Genomic DNA, 26,423 nt, shown 5'->3' with positions numbered 1-26,423 from the left:
ATATTGGCAAAATAAATAATTAAGCAAATCAAACAGCCTAGCTCTATTTTATGCCACTTTGTTCCTTAAAATTAGTTTATTTATCAAATACTCCACCTTTATACTTATAAAATAGTTGCATCATAAAAAAAATTAAATTAAATAATAATAAATTAAATATAATTTGAACCTGCATAACCCCCTCTATTTAAAGCATTTTAGCTTCATATCTTCAAACCCTTATGAGTACTGTTGCGTCTCTCATTTATGAGATGCAAGAGAAGGATAAGGAAATTGCATAATAGGATAGTATTTGGTTTAGTGGAGAAATTTGGAGATCCATGAAGATCATTTCTGTCATGATGAGCAATCGCAGGCTTCAATTTGGATGTTTGTCTAACAGATTCTGCAAGCCCGAATTTATCAGCACCGTGGTGATTCCAACGATAGCGTTTGGACAGCCCCCAAGCAAGGGTGGGTTAAGTTGAATTGTGATGGAGCTTCTTCTAGTGGCATGAAAAAAGCTAGTTGTGGTGGTATATTAAGAGATCACAATGGATCCTTTTTGGGAAGCTTCTATTGTAATTTAGGTTCATGCAATCCTCTTGATGCAGAATTATGGGGATTACTGAAAGGTTTGAAACTACTTTGGGGAACAGGATTAAAAAGAATAGAGCTAGAATGTGATTCTAGTCAAGCCATCTAGATGTTAAAGGAGCAGCATGAAGATCCTAGGAACTCTCAAGTCACTAGCAAATTGAGATTATGGTTAAAAGCAGATTGGACTATTCATCTTGTTCATACCAAGAGAGAAAACAACAAATGTGCTCATTGGTTAGCTAAAGTTGGGCAGACTAATAATCTCTATTTCAAGATTTTTAAAGATTCTCCTCCTCAGTTGATGGAACTTATAGTTGCTGATGCTAGAAATATGTCTAGCTTGTTAGTTTCTGATTTGTAATTTCTTTCTGTTTCTGGGACTTAGCCCCTCTTTATTTACAAAAAAAAAAATATATATATATATAGGGAAGAAAATATCTAATACTCCTTTAGACAGCTTTATCTAATGTTCATCGAAATGACGTTGTTTTGGGTTGAAAAATTAAAAAATTAAAATGATAAAGACTATTATAACCTTAAAATAAATTAAAATTATAAAAACACCATGATTTTCACCCAAAACGATGTCGTTTCGATTAACATTAGATAAAATTATCTAAAGTAATTTAAAAAAAAATAAACCCTTAAATATAAACCCCGCAAGCCTTGAAGAGGTTGCAGAAACCGAAAATTATTATCTGTATTGGGGGAAAAATCACTTTCTCGATAATATAATTAAAAAATTATTTGATGGCTAAATTGTTATCGGAGTTTTGTTCTAGGAAAAATGAAAAAAAAATTCTATGTTTGGGATTTTAAAAATACCACATCTTTGGTAATATTTTGAAAGAAAAATTATACACAAATAAAATTTCAAAAAAATTAAAATCCTGAAAACATAAACCTTGTATCTAGGGGTGTTAACGAGCCGAATCAAGTTTTGATCTTAAAAGACTAAGTCTGTGTTTAAATGTGACCAAGCCTGTTACATGTTATGAATATAATTATCGGCATGTGACCTGGTTTATTTACAAAAAATAAAAGCCTGATTTAGACTGTTACTTGTTTTAAAAAAATAAAACAACAAAAATTTATCTAAACAAAATATACAATCAACAGGACTAGTAATTCTATAAATATTCATAAATTCAATGTATATCCAAACAAGATAACATAGAACAAAATTATTCAAAAATTCTGTTTAACCAATAAAATGAGGTGAAATGGATTACAGTGAGAGCGAGAGGGATATTACAAGTAGTATATTTTAATATACTCAGACCTTATTATTAAACGAGCTTTTATACAAGTCTAAACTTGATTTCAACAACTAATTTTAATTTTAGACATATAAACTCAAACTTTTAAGAAGCGCGAGCCAAATTCTCGTGATTTATTATCACCGCTACTTGTACCAAATGACATGAATAAATAGAATTATCACTTGTACTTTTTCGGTCTCAAAAGATTCCCCTACCGAACACCATTTTAAGTAAAATAACATAAAATAAATAAATAAAATATGATAAAGGGTCAGAAAAAATGTATTAACCCGACCCGATTGAAACCTTGATCCTATTTAAGAACAACAGCGTTTGCAGGGGAGAGAGACTTTGAGTGACTGGGCGAGGAAAAATGAGTTCTAGCTATTCGATGAAAGCAGTTCCTATTTTTCTCTTCTTCGTTCTTGCTTCGGCATTAGGTATTGTGCTCTTGTTCTTCTAGATCCGTTGAATTGACGTGCAAAAAAAATCTATCTCAGCAATTCCTCTTTCTTTGGTTGTTCATTCTTCACTGCTTGATCCACAATTAGTTCAGATCTCGTTAAATTTTCGCTTCAATTGATCAATATCTATGACTTCTCTTCTTCATTGATAAGTTTTTTCAAATTCTGTTTTTTTTTTCTTTTCTTTTTGTGTTTTAGTTTATGCGAAGAAAACTGATGATGTAACGGAGCTGCAGATTGGCGTGAAGGTAACCTGTTATTTTGATTTAAGACCCATGCCCTCTCTTTCAGGGTTGAGGCTTTAAATAAATTGTATGGAAAAAGGAGTTTGCATAAATTGCACTCTTTTTTTTATACATATAATTCATTGCCTTGGTGGAATCCAAGTTGTTTGGAAAATATTTGACTGGTGAGTGTAACCTCATTTAAGAATGAAACCGAAAATTTGTTAGGAAATATAACTTGTAGAAGTATAGTTTCTTTAGCTGAGCTGCCAAGTCTAAGGGTAGTTTCATATAAAATTATTATGTGCAAATTTTATGTGCATAGTTCCTTGGACATTTATGTATTGTTTCTTGTAACCTGGTTATTGTTAAAAGCACGATGAAAAGCCTTGCATGGGCTAAAATGTTATGTTACAATGTTATGCATTGGAAATGGCTAAAATGATAGTTGGTCTTTTAGGCTAGTGGGTAAAATACATATGACTTTCATTTTTCAAGAAATAAATGCAGTTGTATGCTTGGCAATTTGAGTTTTAAGTATAAACACATTATTTGAGTCTGATTCTAGCTTTGAATGATATTGCTAGTGGTTTGTTGTGATGTTGAAAAATACTGCATTTCCATCAATACTAAAATTGTTGCATATCAATATGCATTGGCAACGCTATTTTGTTTGTGTAATAAAGTGAAACTGGGTTTTACGTCCTCTTTTTTGCTAACTAACTGTATACTCTCTGTCGCATTGCAGCATAAACCAACATCATGTGATGTTCAGGCTCACAAAGGCGATAGAGTCAAAGTACACTATCGGGTGAGCAATTTCTTAGGTTTTATTTTCTTCCATGAAGATAAGCTTAAGCAATAACCTTAATGGTATTTTTGGGAGAGGGGAAGGAAGGAAGGGAAGAGGTTGGTAATAACCTGACATGACCCGTTGAAAGAACAATGGGAAGGCATATATAAAATAGTTACTACTGGAAATCGCCTAAAGCCATTTTGATGCTGTGTTATTTGCATATCCTTGCTCTGTTCATAGTTGGATATAATTCAAAGTAGTCAACAGGCAACACCATGGCAAAGCTTTTTAAGCTACATGTTTTAAGGAATTATTATTATTTATAAATCTCTCTTCATTTGTTCATGTGATGAGGGATCATTCATTCACGTAAGTTTTTGTCCGGCATGCTCCTGCATATTAAATATTCACTTGTCCTTGCAGGGAAAACTCACTGATGGAACTGTTTTCGATTCTAGCTTTGAAAGAAATAATCCGATTGAATTTGAGCTTGGTGGTGGTCAAGTGATCAAAGGTATGTTGTGCATAAACAACTTTTGTTTTTTGAAAACCTGGTTTCATTACCAATAAAGGCAGTAATCAATTAGCTTCTGTGCTTGCTTTCTCAATTAATAAAATTGTAAGTTAAGAGGTTAAAAGTAGATAAATTAAAAGATAGAAAATATTTGCAGATTGTCATGAAATTGTAGCCAGATCACCGTAGCACTGGGGAAAGAGTTTTGGAAGTTCGAAACATCTAGTTCTTGATTTTCTCGTCTGACAAGGAAAATGGTTTATTTATAACATGCAGGGCCAAACTAATTAAAGTTCCGGTAATAGAATTAAAATCTAAACATTTAGAATTGCTTCACATCTTTTCATCTTTATTCTTTTCAATCCTTTGGTCTAATGAATATAAATTACTGCAAACCCTGAGGGCAAACTGAGGTTTCTCTTAACACTCCTATTCCAAGGTAATATTTATCTGGCTGCTGCCAGTGTATAAAAGAACAGTACTTTTACAACTAGTGCAACACATTATTCATATCAGGAGAAAGTTAATATTTTAATGTTCCCTAAATTAATACTTAGAATAAACTCTCAATTTGGCCCTTCAAAGATTAAGATTTCACACATTAGTCCTCCAAAGATTTTTGTCACCAAATTAGTCCCTCAAAGATTAAAGTGTCACCATATTAGTCTTCTAAAGATATTTTTTTAACCAAATTAAGGACCTTTCTTATTATTTCTTGCAGTTTCACATTTTCGCATGTCATTTTGCTCATAACGTATGCAACAATCTCATATGCTACGTTCCTTGCTGGCCCTTCAAATATTGCATGAATATGGATCTAGAATTTGTCAGAGTTTCTGACACTTGTATCCCTCTATGATTGTATAGTACTGGTTTCACACTTGTGTAAAGCATGTAATTTGAAAATATTACTTTATAGTTTATATTTGTTCTCTTCATTTCGTCTCCTGCTTTTTATAGTATCATCCGATAGCGTTACATTAAGAGAAAAGAAGATGCAATCGATATTGAATCATAGCACAACTCCAGGCCTATAAATCATTACATCCATATTTCTTCAGAATTTATGTGCTTTTTATTATTTTATTCTTCTAACCAAATATATGGGCCGTAATTTATCGTGATATACATGCATGGGTTTATTTACGTAATTGCACAAGTATGCACACAATGTAATTTTATTACAAATTACTGGTTTATGGTTGAGGGGTGATCTTCTTTCAAGATAGAGGATTCCATGTTGACTCCTTCTTCCTTGCAGGGTGGGACCAAGGATTATTGGGAATGTGTCTGGGGGAGAAGCGGAAGCTGAAAATACCAGCAAAACTTGGCTATGGAGAGCAGGGTTCCCCACCCACTATTCCAGGTAATTCATCATGTTAGTAATGCTCAAATGTCAAAACCTCTTTCTAGTTAGTAAAACCAATGTCTGACAGCAAGATAATGAGGTTTTCCTGAACTTCCAGACTTGTCTATACTCTGGTAGAAGAGGATCAGATCTTGGTTGAGATAACTTCTTGCATGACTGGAATTACATTTTCAGTTCTTGTTAAAGCTTAGAGGAAGATTGCAACATGTCTTTCCATGTCGATATCTGTTTTAGATCAGATTAATTACATAAATATTTTAAGGCAAAGAAATTTCTAAAAAATGGTGTGGGTAAACAATATCAAAATAATGGTGTTTCCATGAATATTCATTTTCTTCAGCCTGTATTGTTTTTCTGTAGTTTATTTATAGGCAACTAACTATGTTATTATTAAGAGAGGCTTATATATGATTTTGATCTTACAGGTGGGGCAACACTTATATTTGACACTGAGCTTGTGGGAGTGAACGAGAAAAGTTTAAGCGAAGAAAAATCAAACTCCGAACTGTAGACAAATCAAAAGAACCGGAAAACTAGACTTTTGACTATCCCTCTTAGCTTAAGTTTTGTTCCTCAATAATGCATGCTTTCATCACCAAGGTTTCAGTGTTTAATTCTCGTGCTAATTTAGAAAGATTTAGCTGGTGTACCCCTATCATTTGAATACATCTCTATCTGGTATTTATTAACTATGAATATTTCTTGATAAGTTTCGTAGTTTTGTCTGTGATTTGCACCCGTATGTTTTAACCTCTTAATTTCCTACAATCTTGTTGGCTTTAGGTTCCATGATAATCCTTAATGTGCTCAACATCAGAACACAATCAATTGAAAAGTATAAGAGTGCAAAAGGCATCTAAATATTTGGGTTTAATTAAACTTCTTACTATTATGACTATGAAAGCAGATTGTCACAAACAAATTTTTCATCTATTACAAGATAATGTATCTGCCTGTTTATGATAATATGTGCGCCACAAACCGAACTATGAAAGCAGATTGCCACGAACATTCTATGGCTAAAGACTCAGTCACAGATACGGGGGAGAAAAAGTTAATAAAAACTGATTGACAAATGCTCAACCCGACTTAAACTCAGATAACCCAGAAATTTTGTTGTCTTATTAACTCGAGATCTTAACAAGTTGATAGAGTAACTCAATCCACCGAATGGTGGGTTGAACTGTATTGGCTCAAAAGTTGTAATCCACTTTAATAGTTCTACTTATATGTTCTAAATGCAGCGATAACTTTCTTCTTCTTTTTTTTGCTAATTTGGGTGAAAATTTATCACGCCACACATTGTGTTCCTTCGGATCCTTTGTTCTAAGTGTCCCAACTATTTATTTTATTTTTTTGTGGTAAATAACTAATTAAAAATTAAATTGTAAAATAATGCACTCAACAGAATATTTCTGTAATTCATGGACGAAACAATAGTTTTCCTTGGAACCGCAAAATGCAAAATTCGAGTTCATTCAATAGTCATTTGTTCAACAACTGATATATATATATATATATATATATATATATATATATATATATATATATATATAGAAAGAGAGAGAGATAGGATCCTTTGACACCAGTGTCAAATTTAAAGTTTGACACCTCATCTGAGAGTCATTAGATCAAAAAATAACAACGACTCCGATTAATAAGCATGTGACACCATTGATATTTTTTGATCTAACGACTCTCAGGTCAGGTGTCAAACTTCAAATTTGACACTGGTGTCAAAGGATCCTGCCTCTATATATATATATATATATATATATATATATATATATATATATATATAGAGGCAGGATCCTTTGACACCAGTGTCAAATTTGAAGTTTGACACCTGACCTGAGAGTCGTTAGATCAAAAAATATCAATGGTGTCACATGCTTATTAATCGGAGTCGTTGATATTTTTTGATCTAATGACTCTCAGATGAGGTGTCAAACTTCAAATTTGACACTGGTATTAAAGGATCCTGCCTATATATATATATATATATATATATATATATATATATATATATATATAGGGCTTATCGTTTCTCAACCTGCCGGAGATAATTTTATCTCCGGTTAATAAATCATAACCGTACACAGATGGATCAATGGTAATGAAGGAAGAAAGAGAAAAAAGGAATCAGTGAATCAATTAATATAAGAAAATAAATAAACAAAACGACGTAATTTTAAAGTGTCCGGAGATAAACTTATCTCAAGTTGCCGGAGAAATATTTTTCTCATATATATATATATATATATATATATATATATATAAGATGCATACGATCAAGATGGAACTTTTACTACAATGGTGCTGTTCTTGGATCACCAAATGAAACGTTGACAGGTTTGGGAAGGTCATTAGCTTGAAGGAGCAAAAGAAACACATTCAAAGGACTTTCCTATGTCCCTTTCTTGGTGGGTCTCCTCTAAAATGGTTGATGCTTTGCATATTGAAGACTAGGTTAACTCTATAAACATTCTATTGGTTCTATAGATAGTTTGTCTGTCCTGGTCCTTGATTCTCTAAACTAACCACTCACGCATCACAGAATTCTTTGGAACCCCAAAGAGTCTTGATGATAATTCCTTTGGTTAGTTTGAACTTTGTGCAAGCATATATGATGTAAAGAATGTTTGACACATGGTCTGATGGGATATGGGTTGTAATATATGTCAATTTGTAGATCTATCTTAGTTTAATTCTTGATAAATTCCTCTATTTAATATTTTTATTTGATTGAATTTGTATTGATTTAAGCTGAATTGACACTTTTAATTAATTATGGCTGGAGCAAATGAAAAGAATGGAAATTGTTCTGGATGGCTCACAACCAGCCGACCATTAAAGCAGGGCCAAACCCACTCCCATCTTCCATATCAGCCCTGCTGACCAGCAACTTGTTAGTATATGGATGTCCTATATACAATCTTTTGATTAGATTAGGACATATGTGGACCTTTTATATTGTCGCAAATAAATAAAAGCATTCTTTATCCTGTTTCATTTTTTGTCTCAATATTATTGTTAATATTTTATATGAGTAACTGGATAAACCCCTTGGAATAGAACAGGTATCTCTTTAGTATCTGTGATGAGATCACGATCATGAGGATTCAAGGATACCGCACGTTTATTCCTAATTTTATGTTCCTAGTCTAGAGACACTGAGAATGGGGATCAGTGATCTCAGGTAAGACTAGCACGACTTATCTATTTGTATTTGGATACAAGGTAAAGACCTCATGTGCTACAGATATGGAGATGTCTTAGCTACAGTCGTGGGTGGACCTATAAGGGTATAGCTCGCACTGAACAGACCCACAAAGAGACTCTATGAGGAAATCTCACAGATAGTATCATTAGAGTAGTCTCTTTATATTTGGGTATGTGTTTCCTTAGACCAGAAGTTATTACCTAGACTGTGCTCTAGAAGGCATGCTTTGATTGTATACCTCGTCTGCCTGAAACATGGAGACTCATAGGTACATTGTTAGGCTTGTCTTGAAAGAGCACAGGGCTAGGGTGATAAGTTGAAGGAATTCGTCAAATCTATGTGAGAGATTAGGTTATCTGTCAACCGGAGAAATCGAGATGACATTTACTGGGACTCGAGAATCTATGCATAGTAAAAGAGATCATGAGATGATATTCCCTATTTCGAATAAAGCTTACCCTAAACCGCAAGGATTGATACGTTTCCTTACCCTAGGTTTAATGGGAAGGTAACCGAGACGAAAGGAAATATATACGGCAACCAAATATGTGTAATAGGATGATCAAGTCATTAATCTAACTAGCTCTGGGGTAACAAAGCATTGCTAGTGCTCTGTGTTGTCATTAATTAGGTTGTGGGCTTGTTGGGCCTGAACCCATTTATGTCAGTGCCTATGTTGGACCTAATGGGTCACACACTAACACCTTATTGTCATGATGATCTAGCATTAAAGGTATTAGGCCTAATAATGGTTGTTAGCCCAAAAAGAAGTTTGGAAGCCCACCTAAAGGGAAAATGGCACATGAATCATGTAATGGGCTTGGATGGTCCAAGACATTACTAATTAATTTAATTGGTTAAATTAATTATCAAATATTTAAATTTTGAATTTTGAATTTGAATTTTGAATTTTGAAATTTGAAATTTGAATTTTGAAATTTGAATTTTGAATTTGAGTTTTGAAATTTGAGTTTTGAATTTGAATTTTGAATTTGAATTTAGAATTCAAATGTTTGAACGTTTGAATTTAAATGTTTGAATTCGAATTTGAATTGGCTGTGAAAAGTTGTTTCATAACAAAAGGATAAGATGAGATATTGTTGGAACAAATCCCTTGTATCAAGAGGAGATCTTTGGAGATCATCCAAGGCTGAATGGGGCGCCACTTTTGGTCGGATATGAGTGTCATCTTGTCAATCAAATAAGCTCCAATCAGATTTGGTTGTTGAGAGAATCAGTGAGCTAGTTGGTTCAAACTTGAATGCAACTGCTCAACATATCTGGACCCCTTTTGGGGCTGAATGGTGCGCATAGATAGGATAGTCATATGGTAACCATTAGGTCAGAATCTTGACTAGATAAAGACCTAGTCTCATGAGGATTCAAAGTGGAGGTTGTTGAGAATTTTGAATTGCAACAACTCCACCTTTATCTCCTCTTGTTGTGCGCCACTTTTACTGTGATTAAAAGTGAAAAATCTGAATCAACTCTCTAATTCCCTCACTCTCTTGTGCGCCAACTTGGGTAAGTTCTCCTTAGGGTTTTCACAAAAACTCCTAGCCAATTCTACTCCAATCCATGCCCCACTCTTGTGAAGTTTTCATGTTGAAGACTTCACTCTTCTAAACACCTTTACCTAGTCTCCTCCTTCACACATTGGACGCCTAGCAAGCTGCTTGATGTGGTGGTCAATTGGTGGCTTTCAAGAAAGTGTTCTTGCATCTTGACGTGGGTGGTGTGGATCAACGTTAGAGGGTTTGAACCCTTCAAACCTGACAGTGATCTCCTTGCTGTTTGAATCACAAACAAAGGTAACACCATGCTGTCTTAAAGCATGAGACTTGAATGCATGTGTAGTTCCGCTTGAAAAATTTTGTTTTTTCCTCTCACATGCTTCGGCCTTCAAGGCCATTTAACTTTCACAACTACCAACCCTGTTATCCTTCTGTCTCCCATGAGACAATATCCTCAAGGTAAGACACCGATAATGTCTTATCTTGAGATGTTCACTCCACCCTATAGTCTCTCCAGACCCTCTAAATAGAAACTTCCTTTCTACAGACGTAGCAGCAGTGATTGCCACCAACCTAGCAGAGGCTGCATTGCTGCCGCCACAGCAATGTTAGCCACCCGTATCACTCCCCAAGGAGAGTTGACTCGGCTCCCTCTCCCATTTGAGCAGGCATCTTCTTCACCTATAAATACCCCTCCATCACCAAGCAAAAAGGACATCTTATATGCCATTACTTCTAGCCCTCACTATCACACACACACACACCCCAACTTACAGATTTAGACTCTACTTGGGACGTGATATGCCTTCAGCATATAGAGATTTAAAGGGGAAAAAGAGCAAGGATTTGACATTAATTCAGTGATAAAAGCTATTATTTTAATGAATTATTTAGAGGTGGCAAAACGGGTCGGCCCACCCCGCCCCGCCTTGCATTTTGATATGGGTTGAAAATCCCAACTCACCCCGTTTGTGGTGGGTTGGCAGGTCAATCCGCCTAAAAAATAAAAATAAAAATAAAAATTAAAAAAAAATTATATTTTATTAATTTTATAATATTTCTTATTTTCATTTCACAATCCCTTTAGTTTTTTTTCCAATCTCAAACCTAAATGTATACTAATATTCAGTCAAATATATTTTAGGAACTTATTTTTGCCTCAATATATGGATAACCTTTGTAATAAATAAAAATTTTCTTCTTTATTTTTCTTAGGGAGTACTAAAATAAAAAAAATTCTATATCACAAAAGCTAAAAATAAAATACTACCTATTAGTAAAAAAAAAAAAAAAACTGACCTGCGGGCCAACCCGCCCCGTCCTACCGCCAACCTGTTTTGACCCCCAACTAAGCGGAGCGGGTTGAGGTGGGTTGGTGAGTTGAAAAGTATAACCCAACCCGCCCCGTTTTGGCGGGTTGGCGGGTCGAGTTGAACCCAAATTGCCACCTCTAGAATTATTGATTATCCGCATTCAAACATGTTCTCACTGAAATTCTCTATTTTGTAGGAGAAAATGCATGCTAAAATGCTGAGTCCAACAGCCATCAACCGCGCGAATAGCGCCAGAATCACTGCCTCACCACGCGAATCGCGTGGATATGGCGCGAATCGCGCCGTCAGAGATTAATTGCAGTCTTTTTCACTGACTACCCACTCGGATCGCGCGACATTGGCGCGGATTGCGTGGGTTCGACGGACTCATCAACAAATTGATTGATTTGTTATCAGCTAACGACGTGAATGAAAGATTTAATAAGATACGATCTGATTTGAATTCCTTCTTATAAATAAGGGAATGGAAACCCTTAAAAATCATCTTTTTGCTGGAGAAATTACAAAAAACACAAATTGAGAGAGAGCTCTTGGAGATTTTATGCTGAAGATCAACACTCAGAGAAACTGAAGATTCAAGATTTCTTCTTCATCTTCTTTTTCTTCTTTTCTATTCTTGAATGAATTCTTTTAATTATTGTGATTTGTTAAAGCCAGATATGACTGGCTAAATTCTTTTTGTAGTTGGGATCATGGATCCAATGTGAATCCTTTTTAATTTTTAAATTGTTTTTATGATTAATTTAATATAGTTAGTTTTATTCTATCTATGTTAATTTTTTCACATCTTTTATAGAACTGATCACTCTATTATAGGGTTTTGAGGGTTAGAGCTCACAATAGGAATATTGGGATTTTATTCCAGACAAGGGTAGAATAACAATCTGTGTATGATCTAGATATAGCCTTACATAGATTGCAGAATTTTAATTCATTTGCTTCTTGCTTAATTTAAGAGGAATTACTAGGACACTAGGATTCTAATTGGGTTAAAGGATTGAAAACACTAGGACATTAGGGTTCAACTATTTAATAGGGAAATAATGAATTGTCTAAGCTAATAAATTAGTTAGTTATAAAATTCAATTTAGGAATATAAAGGATGATCGCAGGTGAAGTGCTTCCTGACTGCAGTTCTTTTACAAATTCAATTGTTCACCTTTTCTTTGACGTTCTTGATAATTCTTGAATGTGTTTGATTCTTATTGTCTTTAATTTTCTGTTAATAATATTTTCACAATCAAATCGAGTTTTTCCAAATTAAGGGGAAGAGTTAAATTAGTAGTTGGTGCATTAATCCTCGAGGGGATGATCTTTACGTATCACTTTATTACTTGAAACAAACGGTATGCTTGCCGATTTTGCAACAAGTTTTTGGCGCCGTTGCCGGGAATTAATTACGCCAATATTAATTTTAACTTTCGATCTTTGAGATTGGAGTTTTTTTTTTTGTTATTGATTTGATTTCTCTCTTTTATGTGAGGTAAAGTTAACCGTCAATCTTTACAGTTTGATCCAGAAATAGAGAAGACTGCAAAGAAGAACAGGAAGCTAGCCAAGCTAAGAAAGCAAGAGGAATCCTCAAGTTCAGAGCCAAAAGCAGAACCCGAGATGGCAACTCCCAATCCACCATCGGAGGATGAATTGATGGAGTCAATCCTTGCTCCTCTTTTCACAAGGCCAAATTCTAGCATCGTCAGACCACAAAGTGATGCCAACAATTATGTGATTGGAGTTTTTTTTTTTATACTGATTTGATTTCTCTCTTTTATGTGAGGTAAAGTTAACCGTCAATCTTTACAGTTTGATCCAGAAATAGAGAAGACTGCAAAGAAGAACAGGAAGCTAGCCAAGCTAAGGAAGCAAGAGGAATCCTCAAGTTCAGAGCCAAAAGCAGAACCCGAGATGGCAACTCCCAATCCACCATCGGAGGATGAATTGATGGAGTCAATCCTTGCTCCTCTTTTCACAAGGCCAAATTCTAGCATCGTCAGACCATAAAGTGATGCCAACAATTATGATATCCATCCATCACTGATATCTTTGGTGGAGAAAACTTCATTTGGTGGGAAAGATTATGAAGACCCCCATGTTTTCATGGACAGATTTCTAAGAATCTGTGATACAACCAAGCAACACGGGATATTAGATGATGCAATTAGACTCCGGTTATTCCCTTTTGCTGTAACAGAGAAAACTCTCAGATGGTTGGATAGACAAGTCCCCAACAGTATCAGAACATGGGATGAACTGGCAGCCAAGTTCTTTGCTGAGCACTTTTCCATGGAGAAATACAACAAGTTGGTTAATGAAATTACCAACTTCACACAGCAGCTACGAGAAACTCTATGTGCAGCTTGGACCAGATTCCAAGAACTGATAAGAAAATGCCCCCAGTATGATTTTCCAGACGGGAGGAAAGTCAGGGTCTTTTACAATAGAATGACACCAGATTCCAGAATGGTTGTCAATGGTGCAGCTGGTGGAACCATAGGGAAGAAGACAACAGCTCAAACTTTAGAGCTGATTGACTATATGGCAAAGAACGAAAATGCATCTATGGCAGTTCAACCACGGAATCGACTTCTTCAATTGGGGAATAATGATGCTATGTTAGCCGAACATAATGTTATATCTCAACAGATCGCTAGTATGAATGCTAAGTTGGACAAGATGCAAGTTTCTACTGCTCAAGTTAATTCAGTTAATTGTGAGTATTGCAAAGGAGAGCATGAGACCAATGAGTGTCCAACACTTGTAGGATATGAGCCGTTTCAAGTTAATGGAGTCTGGTATGATCTAAAACCAGCGCAGAACTTCCAGAGGAACCGGAACAATGCTCAAGGGAACAACTTTCAAAGGAGAGTTCAAGGGGGAGGTTTGGATTACAAATCCAACAATTACTTACAACCTCCTCCTATTCCACATAAGGAACCGTCTGAATTGGAGAAAGCGATGTTGCAGCTTTCTAAAACCACCAATGACCATGTCCAGACCACTGATGCTTTCATAAATGAGACAAGAGGAACTTGGAGAATCAGATAGGCCAATGTCTAGGCAGCTTGCTGAGAGAAATCAAGGCCAATTTCCAAGTAACACTATAGTCAATCCGCGAGAAGACTGCAAGTCCATTGTTACAAGGAGCGAAATTGTGATTACTCCTCAAGAAAAGCCAAAGGTGGTTCAGAAAAAGAAAGCTGACGAACCAGTAATTGAACCAGAGCAAGAAAAAGAGGAGGAAACACCTGCAAATGAGAAAGAAGAGCCTGCTAAAAAAGACAAAGGAGAGGCAAATGAGAAAGCTGTAGAGACTCCAAAGAAGCAATGAGATTTCTCTCGCTTTGAGAAACCACCATATCCCATAAAGTCAAAGCAGCAAGCACAGAAGCAACAACATGCCAGGTTTTTAGAAATGTTTAAAAAGTTGCAAATAAATATTCCCTTTGTTGAAGCTTTAGCTAACATGCCTAACTATGCTAAGTTTATGAAAGATCTTTTGTCTAGAAAACATAAATTGCATAAATTTGAAACAGTGGCTCTCACAAGGAGTGCAGTGCCATTATTCAGAAGAAATTTACACCGAAGCTTCGAGATCCAAGGAGTTTCAACATCCCGATTGCGATAGGCAACATTAATGTTGGTCGGGCATTGTGCGATCTTGGAGCAAGCATCAACCTTATGCCGCTATCAGTAATGAAGTCTCTCGAAATTTTCGAGCTGAAGCCCACTATGGTGTCTCTCCAACCTTCTGATAGGTCTCTGAGAAGACCAAACGAAGTAATAGAAGACGTACTTGTCAAGGTGGGCAAGTTCATCTTTCATGCAGACTTCGTAGTCCTAGACATGGAAGAAGAAGGAGACATGCCCCTTCTGTTGGGTAGACCCTTCCGTGCCACAGCCAGAGCCATGATTGGCGTGGAGAAAGGAAAGTTGGAGTTGAGAATGGATGACGAAAAGGTCGCCATTAATATTTTTGATGTTATGAAGCATGCTGAGGCTAAAAACGACTGCTTTCGGGTGGACATTCTTGAAGAACTGTTCCTTGAAAAGAAAGATGATGGTCAGACTCTTGAAGAAGAGACAAAATTCTTTGATGAGAACCCTCGAAAGGAAAATTCTAAAATTCCAATGGAAGAGTTGAAGAAGAAGGATTCAGACATCACAGTTGAAGCACCAGAGGTGGAATTAAAAGAGCTTTCATCTACTCTTAAATACATCTTCTTAGGAGATACAGAGACGTATCCTGTCATCATCAACAAAGAGTTGTCTGATTCTGAAGAAACCAAGTTGATGAAAGTGCTCAAAGACCACCAAACAGCCATAGGGTGGTTTATATCTGATCTAAAAGGAACCAATCTTTCCTTCTGCACTCACAAAATACTTATGGAAGACAACATCAAACCTGTGAGGAAGCCTCAGAGACGACTCAATCCTACCATGAAAGAGGTAGTTCGGAAGGAAGTAGTGAAACTCCTTGATGCCGACATGATTTACCCAATCTCAGACACTGCATGGGTAAGTCCAGTTCAAATAGCGCCAAAGAAAGGTGGAGTTACAGTGATTGAGAATGAGAATAATGAGCTGATTCCCACCAGAACTATAACGGGGTGGAGAATGTGTGTGGATTACAGAAGACTAAATGATGCCACACTGAAGGATCACTTTCCTCTCTCTTTCATTGATCACATGCTGGAGATGTCCGGACATGCATATTACTGTTTTGTAGACGGTTATTCTGGTTACAACTAGATACCTGTTGCACCAGAGGATCAAGAGAAGACAACATTCACTTGCCTCTTTGGAGTGTTTGCCTACAGAAGGATGCCATTTGGCCTCTGCAATGCACCTGCTACTTTTCAAAGGTGCATGCTTTCCATCTTTTCTGATATGATTGAAAAATCATTAGAGGTATTTATGGATGACTTTTCTATTTTTGGTTCTTGCTTTGATTCATGCTTAGTTAATCTATCCAAAGTGTTAAAACGTTGTCAAGAAACAAACATGGGTTTAAACTAGGAAAAGTGTCATTTCATGGTAAAAGATGGAATAGTGTTAGGTCATAAAATTTCTGAAAAAGGGATATAAGTTGATAAAGCTAAACTTTTATTAATTGAAAAACTTTCCCCTCCTGCTAATGTTAATGGTGTTCGAAACTTCTTAGGCCATGCGGGTTTTTACAGAAGATTCATCAAGGATTTCTCCAAAATTGCAAAGCCTTTGAGTCAACTCTTGGTGAAAGACACTAGCTTTAATTTTGATGAAGAATGTTTGCATTCCTTTAATCTGTTGAAGGAAAAACTTACCATTGCGCCTGTTCTGATGGTGCCTGATTGGAATCTTCCATTTGAGCTCATGTGTGATGTGAGCGCATACGCAATAGGAGCTGTACTCGGTCATCGTAAGGATAAACTGTTGCATGTTATCTACTATGCTAGCAAAGTTTTAAATGAGGCACAAGTTAATTATGCCACAACTGAAAAAGAAATGCTAGCTGTAGTTTATGCATTAGATAAATTTAGACCTTATTTGATAAGATCTAAAATTATTGTTTTTACTGACCATGCTGCATTGAAGTATCTAATGAGTAAACAGGATGCAAAGCCACGACTGCTGCGTTGGATGCTTCTGTTCCAGGAGTTTGACTTGGAGATTCGAGACAAGAAAGGGTTAAAAACACTAAGACATTAGGATTCAACTATTTAATATGGAAATAATGAATTGTCTGAGCTAATAAATTAGTTAGTTATAAAATTCAATTTAGGAATATAAAGGAGGATCGGAGGTGAAGTGCATCCTGACTGCAGTTCTTTTACAAATTCAATTGTTCACCTTTTCTTTGACGTTCTTGATAATTCTTGAATGCGTTTGATTCTTATTGTCTTTAATTTTCTGTTAACAATATTTTCACAATCAAAACAAGTTTTTCCAAATTAAGGGCAAGAGTTAAATTAGTAGTTGGTGCATTAATCCTCGAGGGAACGATCTTTACTTATCACTTTTATTACTTGAAACGAACGATATACTTGCCGATTTCGCAACAGGACGTTGTCGTTTAACTTGGTCTCTACCTTTGTTAATGACAGCACTCGTACAGTGATTCACATCCCCTCCTAGGGAACATATTAGGCTTACAATACTCCACGGTACAGAAATCAAGCTAATCTGGATCAAGTTATGAAATTTTTCTTTGGGCTTAAATTGAGCAGTTGACTTGTGCCTTATTTTTGCAGATGTTAAAGGAAAAAAAAAAGGTAGAGAATAAATGTGTTCCATACTCTCCAGTTATGAAGCACTGATTTCGATACGGCATTTTCGATACGTTCTCGATATAGAACTGCGATACGTCAATATGATACAATATGTTTCCAATACGCGTGTCCGATACGTTGGAAAAAAAAATGAGGAGTATCAGTGCTTCATAGCTCCCAAGTACTATCTTTAGAAGAGGTTAAAAGCTTTAATACCCGGACCCGCCCCAAATTAGGTTGTCGCGAAGCAATGAACCGTGAATATCTTTAAAAAAAAATAGAACAAACTCTCAATGTAACAGCCCATGGGAAGATGGAGAAAATAAACAAAAAGCAAGGGCAAGGTTGATCAAAATAGAAAAGGACAAAACTCTCAACAATCCAAAAAATAAAGTAGCATTTTCACAGCAAGCAAGAAGACAGCCTGAAAGAGAGAGGCATGGGTAACAGAAAAACATTATCAAAGGTCTCCTCACTTGGAAAAGCAATATGCTTTAAGCTACATAATTACAAACCATTGGATTAGAATGTAAAAATAAGAGCGCAGTAATTGCTCCAATATTGCCTCCCTCAGCAATTAATTGAATTTGCTCCATCAGGTTGAATTTTGGTATCTTCGGTGTTCAATCGGGGAAGTGGGTGCTCCTTTGTTTGCCACGGTATAAAGAGTTTCATATGTAGAGTCTTCGTTGCTCAAGCTAGTGTTAGTACGAGGTGGAGAGTGCAAAAGGCTAAAGATTCATACCCTAGGGTGGGAATGTGCATTTATACCATGTGTGAGGTGTGTGAAGACGAGTGAGCATAAGGTAGTGGCAACTGTGGGATATAAGTACATTAAGTAGATAATGAAGTGCCTAAACATGTAAGTAGATAAAGAAAGGTGGTTACATGATGGAGTATGCAGAAAGTATTGGTGAAGTAACCATAATACAGAGAAAGGAGAGAGTATCATGGATTCATATGTTTTGTTCAGAGTAAGCTACATAAAAGATCAAATTACACCCAAACTACCAAAATATATTTTATGAAGAATATAATTGTGTGAATTATTTGAAAAATTATTGTGAGTTTTATAAGGAATTATTTTGGAGTTTCGTAATTTGTGTCAACTATGTTATCAGCGAAGGAAAGTTATTGTAATTATTAGTTAGAATTATAGAATATATAAAGGTCTCTTAAACTCTCCTAGAGTTCCTAAAATTATGTTAGCTATTTTGAAATTTGTTGAGTACCAAATAAAAAGAAGCCAAGTGTCTTTTCTTGCACTCTTCTGTCACTTTAACAAGAATTACAACTTCCCCTAGGAATTCGTCTCCTTTACATGTTGAGAAGACAATATATCACCCATTTTGGTGCTTTCAGTGCTTGGGGGTTTAAAACAAAAAGGAATAAAATACTAATTAACAGCTGAAAAGAATGAAGTACTATGCCTAGAAGACTGTCAATATGGTTAAAACTGGAAGAAGCCATTAAGGCATGATGAGAAGCCATGAAAGTAACCTCTGCTTTAATATTTTAATTGACATGTCAGTTTCCCAAGATGTGGAGTTTAAATTTATACATTACGAATATTTTTTTTTTTTTATAGCCACATTACGAATAATTTAACTCACACCTCCCATGGATACTTAAACGTGGGAATGGATTTCATTTATTTATTTTATGAGTCTAATTATCCATTTGGGGTGAGTTAGGTTTTTGAATATTGTCACGACGTAGACGGGATGGATAAAGGACTCACACAGATATGAGATTAATCCCAAGTCAAACGACATGATAATTATTGAGCTTTGTCCCAAAGTTTCTCTTCAGGATTCAAATGCATGCTCTTTTGACATTTCGTCTGTTTTGAAACTCATATTATCACTTGAGTCAACCTTCTGGATTTGGGAATAAATCATTTGACTTGGCATGATCAGATTATATGTTTGTAATTGTTGATAGACAAATCAACAACTATCCTTTTCTCACCTTGTATTTTTATATATATATATATATTTTTCATCTCTTATCATTATTATTTTATCTATCATCCATAAAGAAATTTTTGCATGACCTAATCATGAAAATTATAGGTAAGAGGATTCACTCCTCTTATATGTCTAGATAAGTAATTATTGTCATTAAAAGAATATCATTAAATAATATATTCATCAACATGCCCATAATTTATTATATATAATAATTAAATGATAATGATCTAATAGATTCTTCCATGTGTAATTTAATATGACTAATAATAATATTAATTAGTCATGATCATGAATGAATCAATGACTATCTTTTGGACATTTCTTATTCCAACATTTTTTTCTTGTAACTATTAACTTGATCATGAATGATTAAAATTTCGACTACCAAAAAAAAAAAAATTCTCTTGTGTGATGATATTAAATAACACATGTATTCCCTAATTGAATAGATATAAAAGAAAATTTAATATTTTTTTTTCTCTCTTTTTTTGTGATATAACCTCACATAAATCTCATATATTTTTATATATGTGTAAAATGATTTTATATCTTACAGCATTAAACAAAGGAAAAAGTTATACTTATTATCTATTTAAATTTTAATCATTTACTACTAAATTTTAATCATTAATTTTCGTCAATCTAACCATTATAATTTTTGAATCTTAAAAAAATAATAAAAACAAATATAATAAATATAACCTCCCTTGCACAAATTAAACCATAAAAAAAGTGGTAAACCTTCTCCTACAAAAAAATACTAAAAAACCAATAAATAAAGGAAGAATTTCCGTTATCTGGAAACATCTTAATCCTTGATTCTCGAAACTACCAACTCACCACGCATAACGTACTCTGAAACCTTCGCCGTAGAACTCTCTGGAACCCCAACTATTCTTTTACTCATTCTAATTGTTGCACCATTTTGCTTTAACCCATTTTTCTTCGTCTTCTTCTTTTCTACATTACATTTCCACAGTTGGGTGCCGGAAAACATGGACGAAGATTTCGACTTACCGGCGGCGGAGCCTATGAGTGAGGACTTCGACTTCGCCGGCGGCGGCGACGACAACCCGATTATCAAGGTCGGGGAGGAGAAAGAGATTGGGAAGCAGGGATTGAAGAAGAAGCTTCTCAAGGAGGGTGAAGGATGGGACACTCCTGAAGTGGGTGATGAAGTTCAAGGTACCATTACTCATCTCTCCGTTTGATCCATTTCAATTGCTTGGATTGTGTTTTGTTGCGAACACGAGTATTGGGTTCGTTTCGTTTTGCTATTTTTTTGATTAATTTTTTCTTTTCTTTTTTGAATCGTAGTTCACTATACTGGGACATTGCTTGATGGCACCAAGTTTGATTCCAGCAGAGATAGGGGAACCCCTTTCAAGTTCACGCTTGGGCAAGGTTAGTATCGTGCTTTTTATTTTATTTTATGGTGGTGTAGTGATTGAATGTGTTGGAACTTGGAACGGTGACTGTTTGGTTGGTTATGAAGTGAATTGAGCTATTAGCACTTTAGTGTGTGTCAAATTTCGAAGTGGGGCTGTGGTAGTGATAGCAAATAATATTCGTTGTGAAATTATTGTCGAATAAATAATAATGATTTGAGCATTTTTTCGGGGTATGGAATAGATTTTATGTGTTGTGTGATCTTTTGCGTGAGTTGTTTTGCATTCGGGATGAGTAGTGGGTGTTTATATCAGGTGGGTTTTGAATTGAAATGCTAAGTAGTAGAATATGAGACTGAAACGGAAATTCGTGAAATTGGTGTTGTGTATTAGGTTAGCAGTTAGCACTTGTTGGGGAGTTACATAGATTTGCGACATTATTTTGTAGTAAACTTTTATTTCGAATTTTTCTAAAAGTAATAACTAATACGTTTTGACTTATAAAGAAGATCCATTAATTTTTTTTTTTGGTACATTGAAGATCCATTAATTTTACTTCATGTGTAAGAATAGGTTACTACAGACTTGGTTAAGAATAGATTATTCTTCAAGTGTTAGATTGATTTCTCAACTGTTTCTGATAGCTTTTGTTGACCAGTAAATTTGATCGTTTTCTTAAATCCATCTGTTCCCCTTACATGACGTGTCTAAATTTTTATTATTCAAATGATAAAGAGTCATACATTTTTTTTAAGAAAGTCTTGTGTTTTGATTGCAAATTTGAAATCATTGTTTAACTAACATAAACTACATTGGTTGATATTCTTACTACTCACATTACACCTTTGGTCATTGATATATTTCTAATTGATACCTTGGAAATGCAGGGCAAGTTATTAAAGGATGGGATGAAGGTATTAGAACCATGAAGAAAGGTGAAAATGCCATTTTCACCATCCCACCTGAGCTAGCTTATGGTGAATCTGGTTCTCCTCCAACTATTCCTCCCAACGCGACTCTCCAATTTGATGTTGAGCTTCTGTCTTGGACTAGTGTGAAGGACATATGTAAGGATGGAGGTTTATTTAAGAAGATACTTACTGAGGGGGAGAAATGGGAGAATCCCAAGGATCCTGATGAAGTCTTAGGTATACATATTTCTTACATATGTCCATGATGTTTTATCGCTGTATTATTTAACTTAGTCTTAACTATAAACTGTAATCTTGGTGTTGCAGTTAAGTATGAAGCACGTCTTGATGATGGAACACTTGTAACGAAATCTGATGGAGTGGAGTTCACAGTTAAAGAAGGTCAGTGCCTACAAATTTTGTTAATCTCTTATTTTAATTTTGCTTTTGTGTGGTATCTTACATTAATGTTTACTATATGATAGGTCATTTTTGTCCTGCTTTGTCAAAGGCTGTTAAAACCATGAAGAAGGGAGAAAAAGTTATTTTGACTGTGAAGCCACAATGTAAGTTGTCTACAGAATGCTTTAGTAAATGGTGATATGAATTTTTTTATTTTTTATTTTATTTTTTGGAAAACTGTATGACTAGTAATATTGATATAATCTCCATTTACTCTTTTAGTTCAAAGTTTCATGCATTTCTATATTGGTTTATAGATGGATTTGGTGAGAAGGGTAAACCAGCGCATGGTGACGAAGGTGTAGTTCCACCAAATGCAACACTGCAGATTACTCTCGAGTTAGTTTCTTGGAAGACTGTGTCAGAAGTAACTGATGACAAGAAGGTCATTAAAAAGATCCTTAAGGAAGGGGAAGGATATGAGCGTCCAAATGAGGGAGCCATTGTGAAATGTAATGCTCATTAATGTGAATGATGACTTTTGCTTTGTTTATGGACTTGGGACATGTTTATGGTGTTTTCTTCCTCCTTTTTCATATTTGCAGTGAAACTAATTGGTAAGCTGCAAGATGGTACTCTCTTTTTGAAGAAGGGCCATGATGATGGAGGGCAGCTGTTTGAATTCAAAACAGATGAAGGTAACATGAAACGTCCCAATGTTTCTCCCACCTTCCACAAATTTATTTTTATGCCAACTAGAGTTAATGTTTGATGTGTTGAACAGAGCAAGTAATTGACGGGCTTGACAGAGCTGTGTTGAACATGAAGAAGGGTGAGGTTGCACTGTTGACTATTGCACCTGAGTATGCTTTTGGCTTGTCAGAGTCCCAGCAGGAATTGGCAATGGTTCCTCCTAACTCCACTGTGTATTATGAGGTTGAGCTAGTATCATTTGAGAAGGTAAGTTAATAACTGAGTGATGATTTGGAATTGTGCATTGATCTTGTATAGGTTTCAATTTTGGTTAAAGATATCTTGTTATTTGAGAGGAACGCTAACACTCATGCACCTATAGTTTGAAAAATCACAAGGTTAAGAAGGGATTCATGAAGATCTGAAACAAAAGCAAGATAACTCTGTTCTTTTTCTTTTCCTGCAAATTCCAATTATATATGCTTTTTCCATTTTGCGCCTGCTTTTATTTCTATAATTAATTACAGGGAAAAGCGTTAATCATTTTAAATGATATAATTTTCTGTCATTTTTTATGAAACGACATCGTTTTGATGCATATTTGATGACCTCTCTCCTCCATAAAATTAGGAAGAGAGAGAAAGTGGAGAAAAAATAATATAAAAAATACCAATTATGCACCAAAACGACGTCGTTTTAATCTAAAATGACACAAAGTTGTGCCATTTAAAATGACAAACATTTTCCCGTTAATTACAACCTATAATTTAGATCCGAGTCGTTATCAAGCCTAATCAATTTGAGGATCAAAAGGTCATATTGAATTTCTCGACTCCATGAATAAAAATCAGTTATGCTCTGTCTATGCATACCATAACAGCTATCAGTGTACTTTGTCATCATCCTGGCTTAGCAAGGAAATTTTTTTATTCTAGAAATTGATGTTCTTGGCTTAAGGAAAAATAAGAATCATGCATTCATGCATAATTTATTTATTTTTTATTTTTTTGCTCTTTGCTTTCTCTGTTCATTAACACAATCTAACTTTCTCATACAAGTATTAACTATAAGTTATTTTGCTTGCTTTTAGGAAAAGGAGTCCTGGGACATGAACACTGAAGAGAAGATTGAAGCTGCAGGTAAGAAGAAAGAAGAAGGGAATGCATTGTTTAAAGCTGGTAAATATGCAAGAGCTTCTAAAAGATATGAGAAGGTAATCAAAGTTAAATTAAATATTTATTCACTCTCTTCCATGACAATGCATCCTCTGAGATTTTTTTATTACTGAAATCTTAGCGCAGGCTATAAAGTTCGTAGAGTATGATACCTCCTTCAGCGAAGAGGAGAAGAAGAAAGCCAAGGCCTTGAAGGTTGCCTGCAATCTAAACGATGCAGCTTGCAAGTTGAAGTTAAAAGATTATAAACAAGCAGAGAAATTGTGTACTAAGGTATGGGTGCTGTCTCTCATATAGAAAACCACTTCTATTCTTTACAGGAACAATAACTGATTTTTGATGTGGACAAGCAGGTGCTGGACCTTGAGAGCACAAATGTGAAGGCTCTCTATAGAAGGGCCCAAGCATATATCCATTTGGCTGACTTGGATTTGGCTGAATTTGATATCAAGAAAGCTCTTGAGATTGACCCTGACAACAGGTATATATTCTGAATGAATTAATATTGCTGGCCTTTATACATGCGTAATTCTTTAATGTGGTTCAAAAATCAGTTATATTTATACAATTTGGTGTGTGTTTTATTGTAAAATAACAAATGTAATTGGTTTTGATATATAAACCAGGGATGTCAAGCTGGAGTATAAGACTTTGAAGGAAAAAATGAAGGAGTATAATCGAAAGGAGGCTAAATTTTACGGAAATATGTTTAGCAAAATGAATAAACTTGATTCTATCGAAAGTAATGTAAGTATTCCATCTCTTTGATTCTATAGTATGTTTACACTCTCTTGGACAGTGGATTGGTTACCCTTGCACTCTCCTGGACAGGGCATTGATAATGTCATGTTTGGACTGTACACAGAATGATGATTCCGTATAATAGAAATAGAATCAAAGTGGAATGGAATGGGCTGGAGATGGAATGGCCATTCCAAACCCACATATTGGTAACTTAAGGATTAGAATGGCTTTCTAAGCTATTTAATTGGTGCGTACATGAAATCAATGTGAAATATAGTCAAATTTGATCTAACTATCATGAATATACCACAGGAGATATATATATTTTTACTCTACCAATTGGAATATATATATTTTTACTCTACCAGTCAATCAGTCATTGTTTAGAAAGATACTCATTTGGGAACCCTTGTTGAGGCTATTAGATAATCTGATCTTGTTTTGCAATGATCTGGACTCTTGTTGAATCAACCACAGCGAAAGCTATCTGAGGTTGATTGCTCTATATACCAAACACAGGAAATTGTTATTTCAGAAATTTCAATGAATGTGAGGACACCAAATGCAATTAACCAAGGAAAACTAAAAATATAAAGGTTTTCCATTAATTAACACATAAAATCCAAAGCTAAGAGTACTAGATGAAGAAGGAATTTTTTGTGTTTTCATTCATATATGTATTTCTTCCTTGTATAGGTAGAGCTAGTCACAAATGCAGGAAGTGTAACTAAGTTCTGATATAGGAAAATTAACTTTCAGAATTACAAAATAAGATAAACCGAATTATTGTGTAAAATTGCTCCTGGTTGGGATTAGTGGATAAGTTGGTTTATTTTGTTTGTGCCTTGTGTTTGTTAATAATTTAATATGGTGAATTGATTTGACGTGCAGAAACCGGTGGCCATGGATGCTCAACCGATGAATATCGACAGCAAGGCATAAAAACCATGGAAGTTCATATAATTTCGTGGGTCTGTTTTCTTGTTATTGTCTGTGGACATTTGGAAATTGTGTTGGTTTTTATGGCATGTGAACAGCGACAAATTTTGTTTTATTGTTATGAATAGGGGAATTTGTCTTTACGAAATTAAATTTTATGAGGTGACTAATTTTTATCGGAGCAGGATCATCTTACACCGATGTAAGAATAATAAGTCTTACACCAAATTTTAACCGTTAAATTTTGTGCATCTAACGGTTAAAATTTATTGGGTCTCACTCATTAATTAATTATTAATTTCTAATAAATTCTAGTTCTTAGATACACGAAAATCAACGGTTAAGATGTAGTGTAAGATTTGTTATTCTTACACCGGTATAAGTTGATCTTATTCCATTTTTTTTTTGTTTTATTGTGATGGTTTTTATGGCGTGCTCGACCCATAAAAATCGATTCTGTATTTTTATGCGGTGGAACCCGTAGTCTACATTTTTTATTTATTTCTATCATAATATTGTTTTAAGTTTGAAAGTTAGTTTAAAGTTAAATATAAAAATAAGAGCATAAAACTTAAAATTTTAAAGTTTTAAGTTATAAATAGCCTGGTAAAATAATTTATATAAACTTTAATTGTAATTAAAATTGAACTAAAATATATATAATTGCAAAA

At 34.9% G+C, this 26,423-nt stretch overlaps 3 protein-coding genes across 3 annotated transcripts; all 3 read left to right on the top strand.

Annotated features, from left to right (window-relative positions):
• Positions 1–2,141: 2,141 nt before the first annotated feature.
• On the top strand, positions 2,142–5,927 carry LOC133304457 (FK506-binding protein 2). Its single transcript, XM_061504496.1, has 6 exons — positions 2,142–2,281; positions 2,504–2,553; positions 3,278–3,340; positions 3,749–3,839; positions 5,101–5,205; positions 5,634–5,927. Exons 1-6 carry the CDS (start codon positions 2,215–2,217, stop codon positions 5,717–5,719), a joined length of 462 nt encoding a protein of 153 aa, XP_061360480.1. The 5' UTR covers positions 2,142–2,214; the 3' UTR covers positions 5,720–5,927.
• Positions 5,928–14,328: 8,401 nt separating this feature from the next.
• Positions 14,329–16,967, top strand: LOC133304398 (uncharacterized). Its single transcript, XM_061504441.1, has 4 exons — positions 14,329–14,600; positions 14,813–15,794; positions 16,029–16,141; positions 16,460–16,967. Exons 1-4 carry the CDS (start codon positions 14,329–14,331, stop codon positions 16,965–16,967), a joined length of 1,875 nt encoding a protein of 624 aa, XP_061360425.1.
• A 3,365-nt stretch (positions 16,968–20,332) lies between these two features.
• On the top strand, positions 20,333–26,050 carry LOC133304383 (peptidyl-prolyl cis-trans isomerase FKBP62-like). Its single transcript, XM_061504419.1, has 13 exons — positions 20,333–20,685; positions 20,818–20,904; positions 21,776–22,036; positions 22,127–22,201; positions 22,285–22,365; positions 22,519–22,713; positions 22,807–22,899; positions 22,986–23,161; positions 23,985–24,107; positions 24,196–24,342; positions 24,423–24,550; positions 24,696–24,816; positions 25,705–26,050. The coding sequence occupies exons 1-13, from the start codon at positions 20,496–20,498 to the stop codon at positions 25,753–25,755; spliced, it is 1,728 nt and encodes a 575-aa protein (XP_061360403.1). The 5' UTR covers positions 20,333–20,495; the 3' UTR covers positions 25,756–26,050.
• Positions 26,051–26,423: the final 373 nt, after the last annotated feature.

This window comes from Gastrolobium bilobum, unplaced genomic scaffold, assembly GCF_033153095.1.
Source record: "Gastrolobium bilobum isolate Gb01-03AN ecotype WA unplaced genomic scaffold, APGP_CSIRO_Gbil_v1 utg31644, whole genome shotgun sequence".
NCBI classification, from domain to species: Eukaryota; Viridiplantae; Streptophyta; class Magnoliopsida; order Fabales; family Fabaceae; genus Gastrolobium; species Gastrolobium bilobum.
This window is presented reverse-complemented; position numbering and strand designations above follow the sequence as displayed.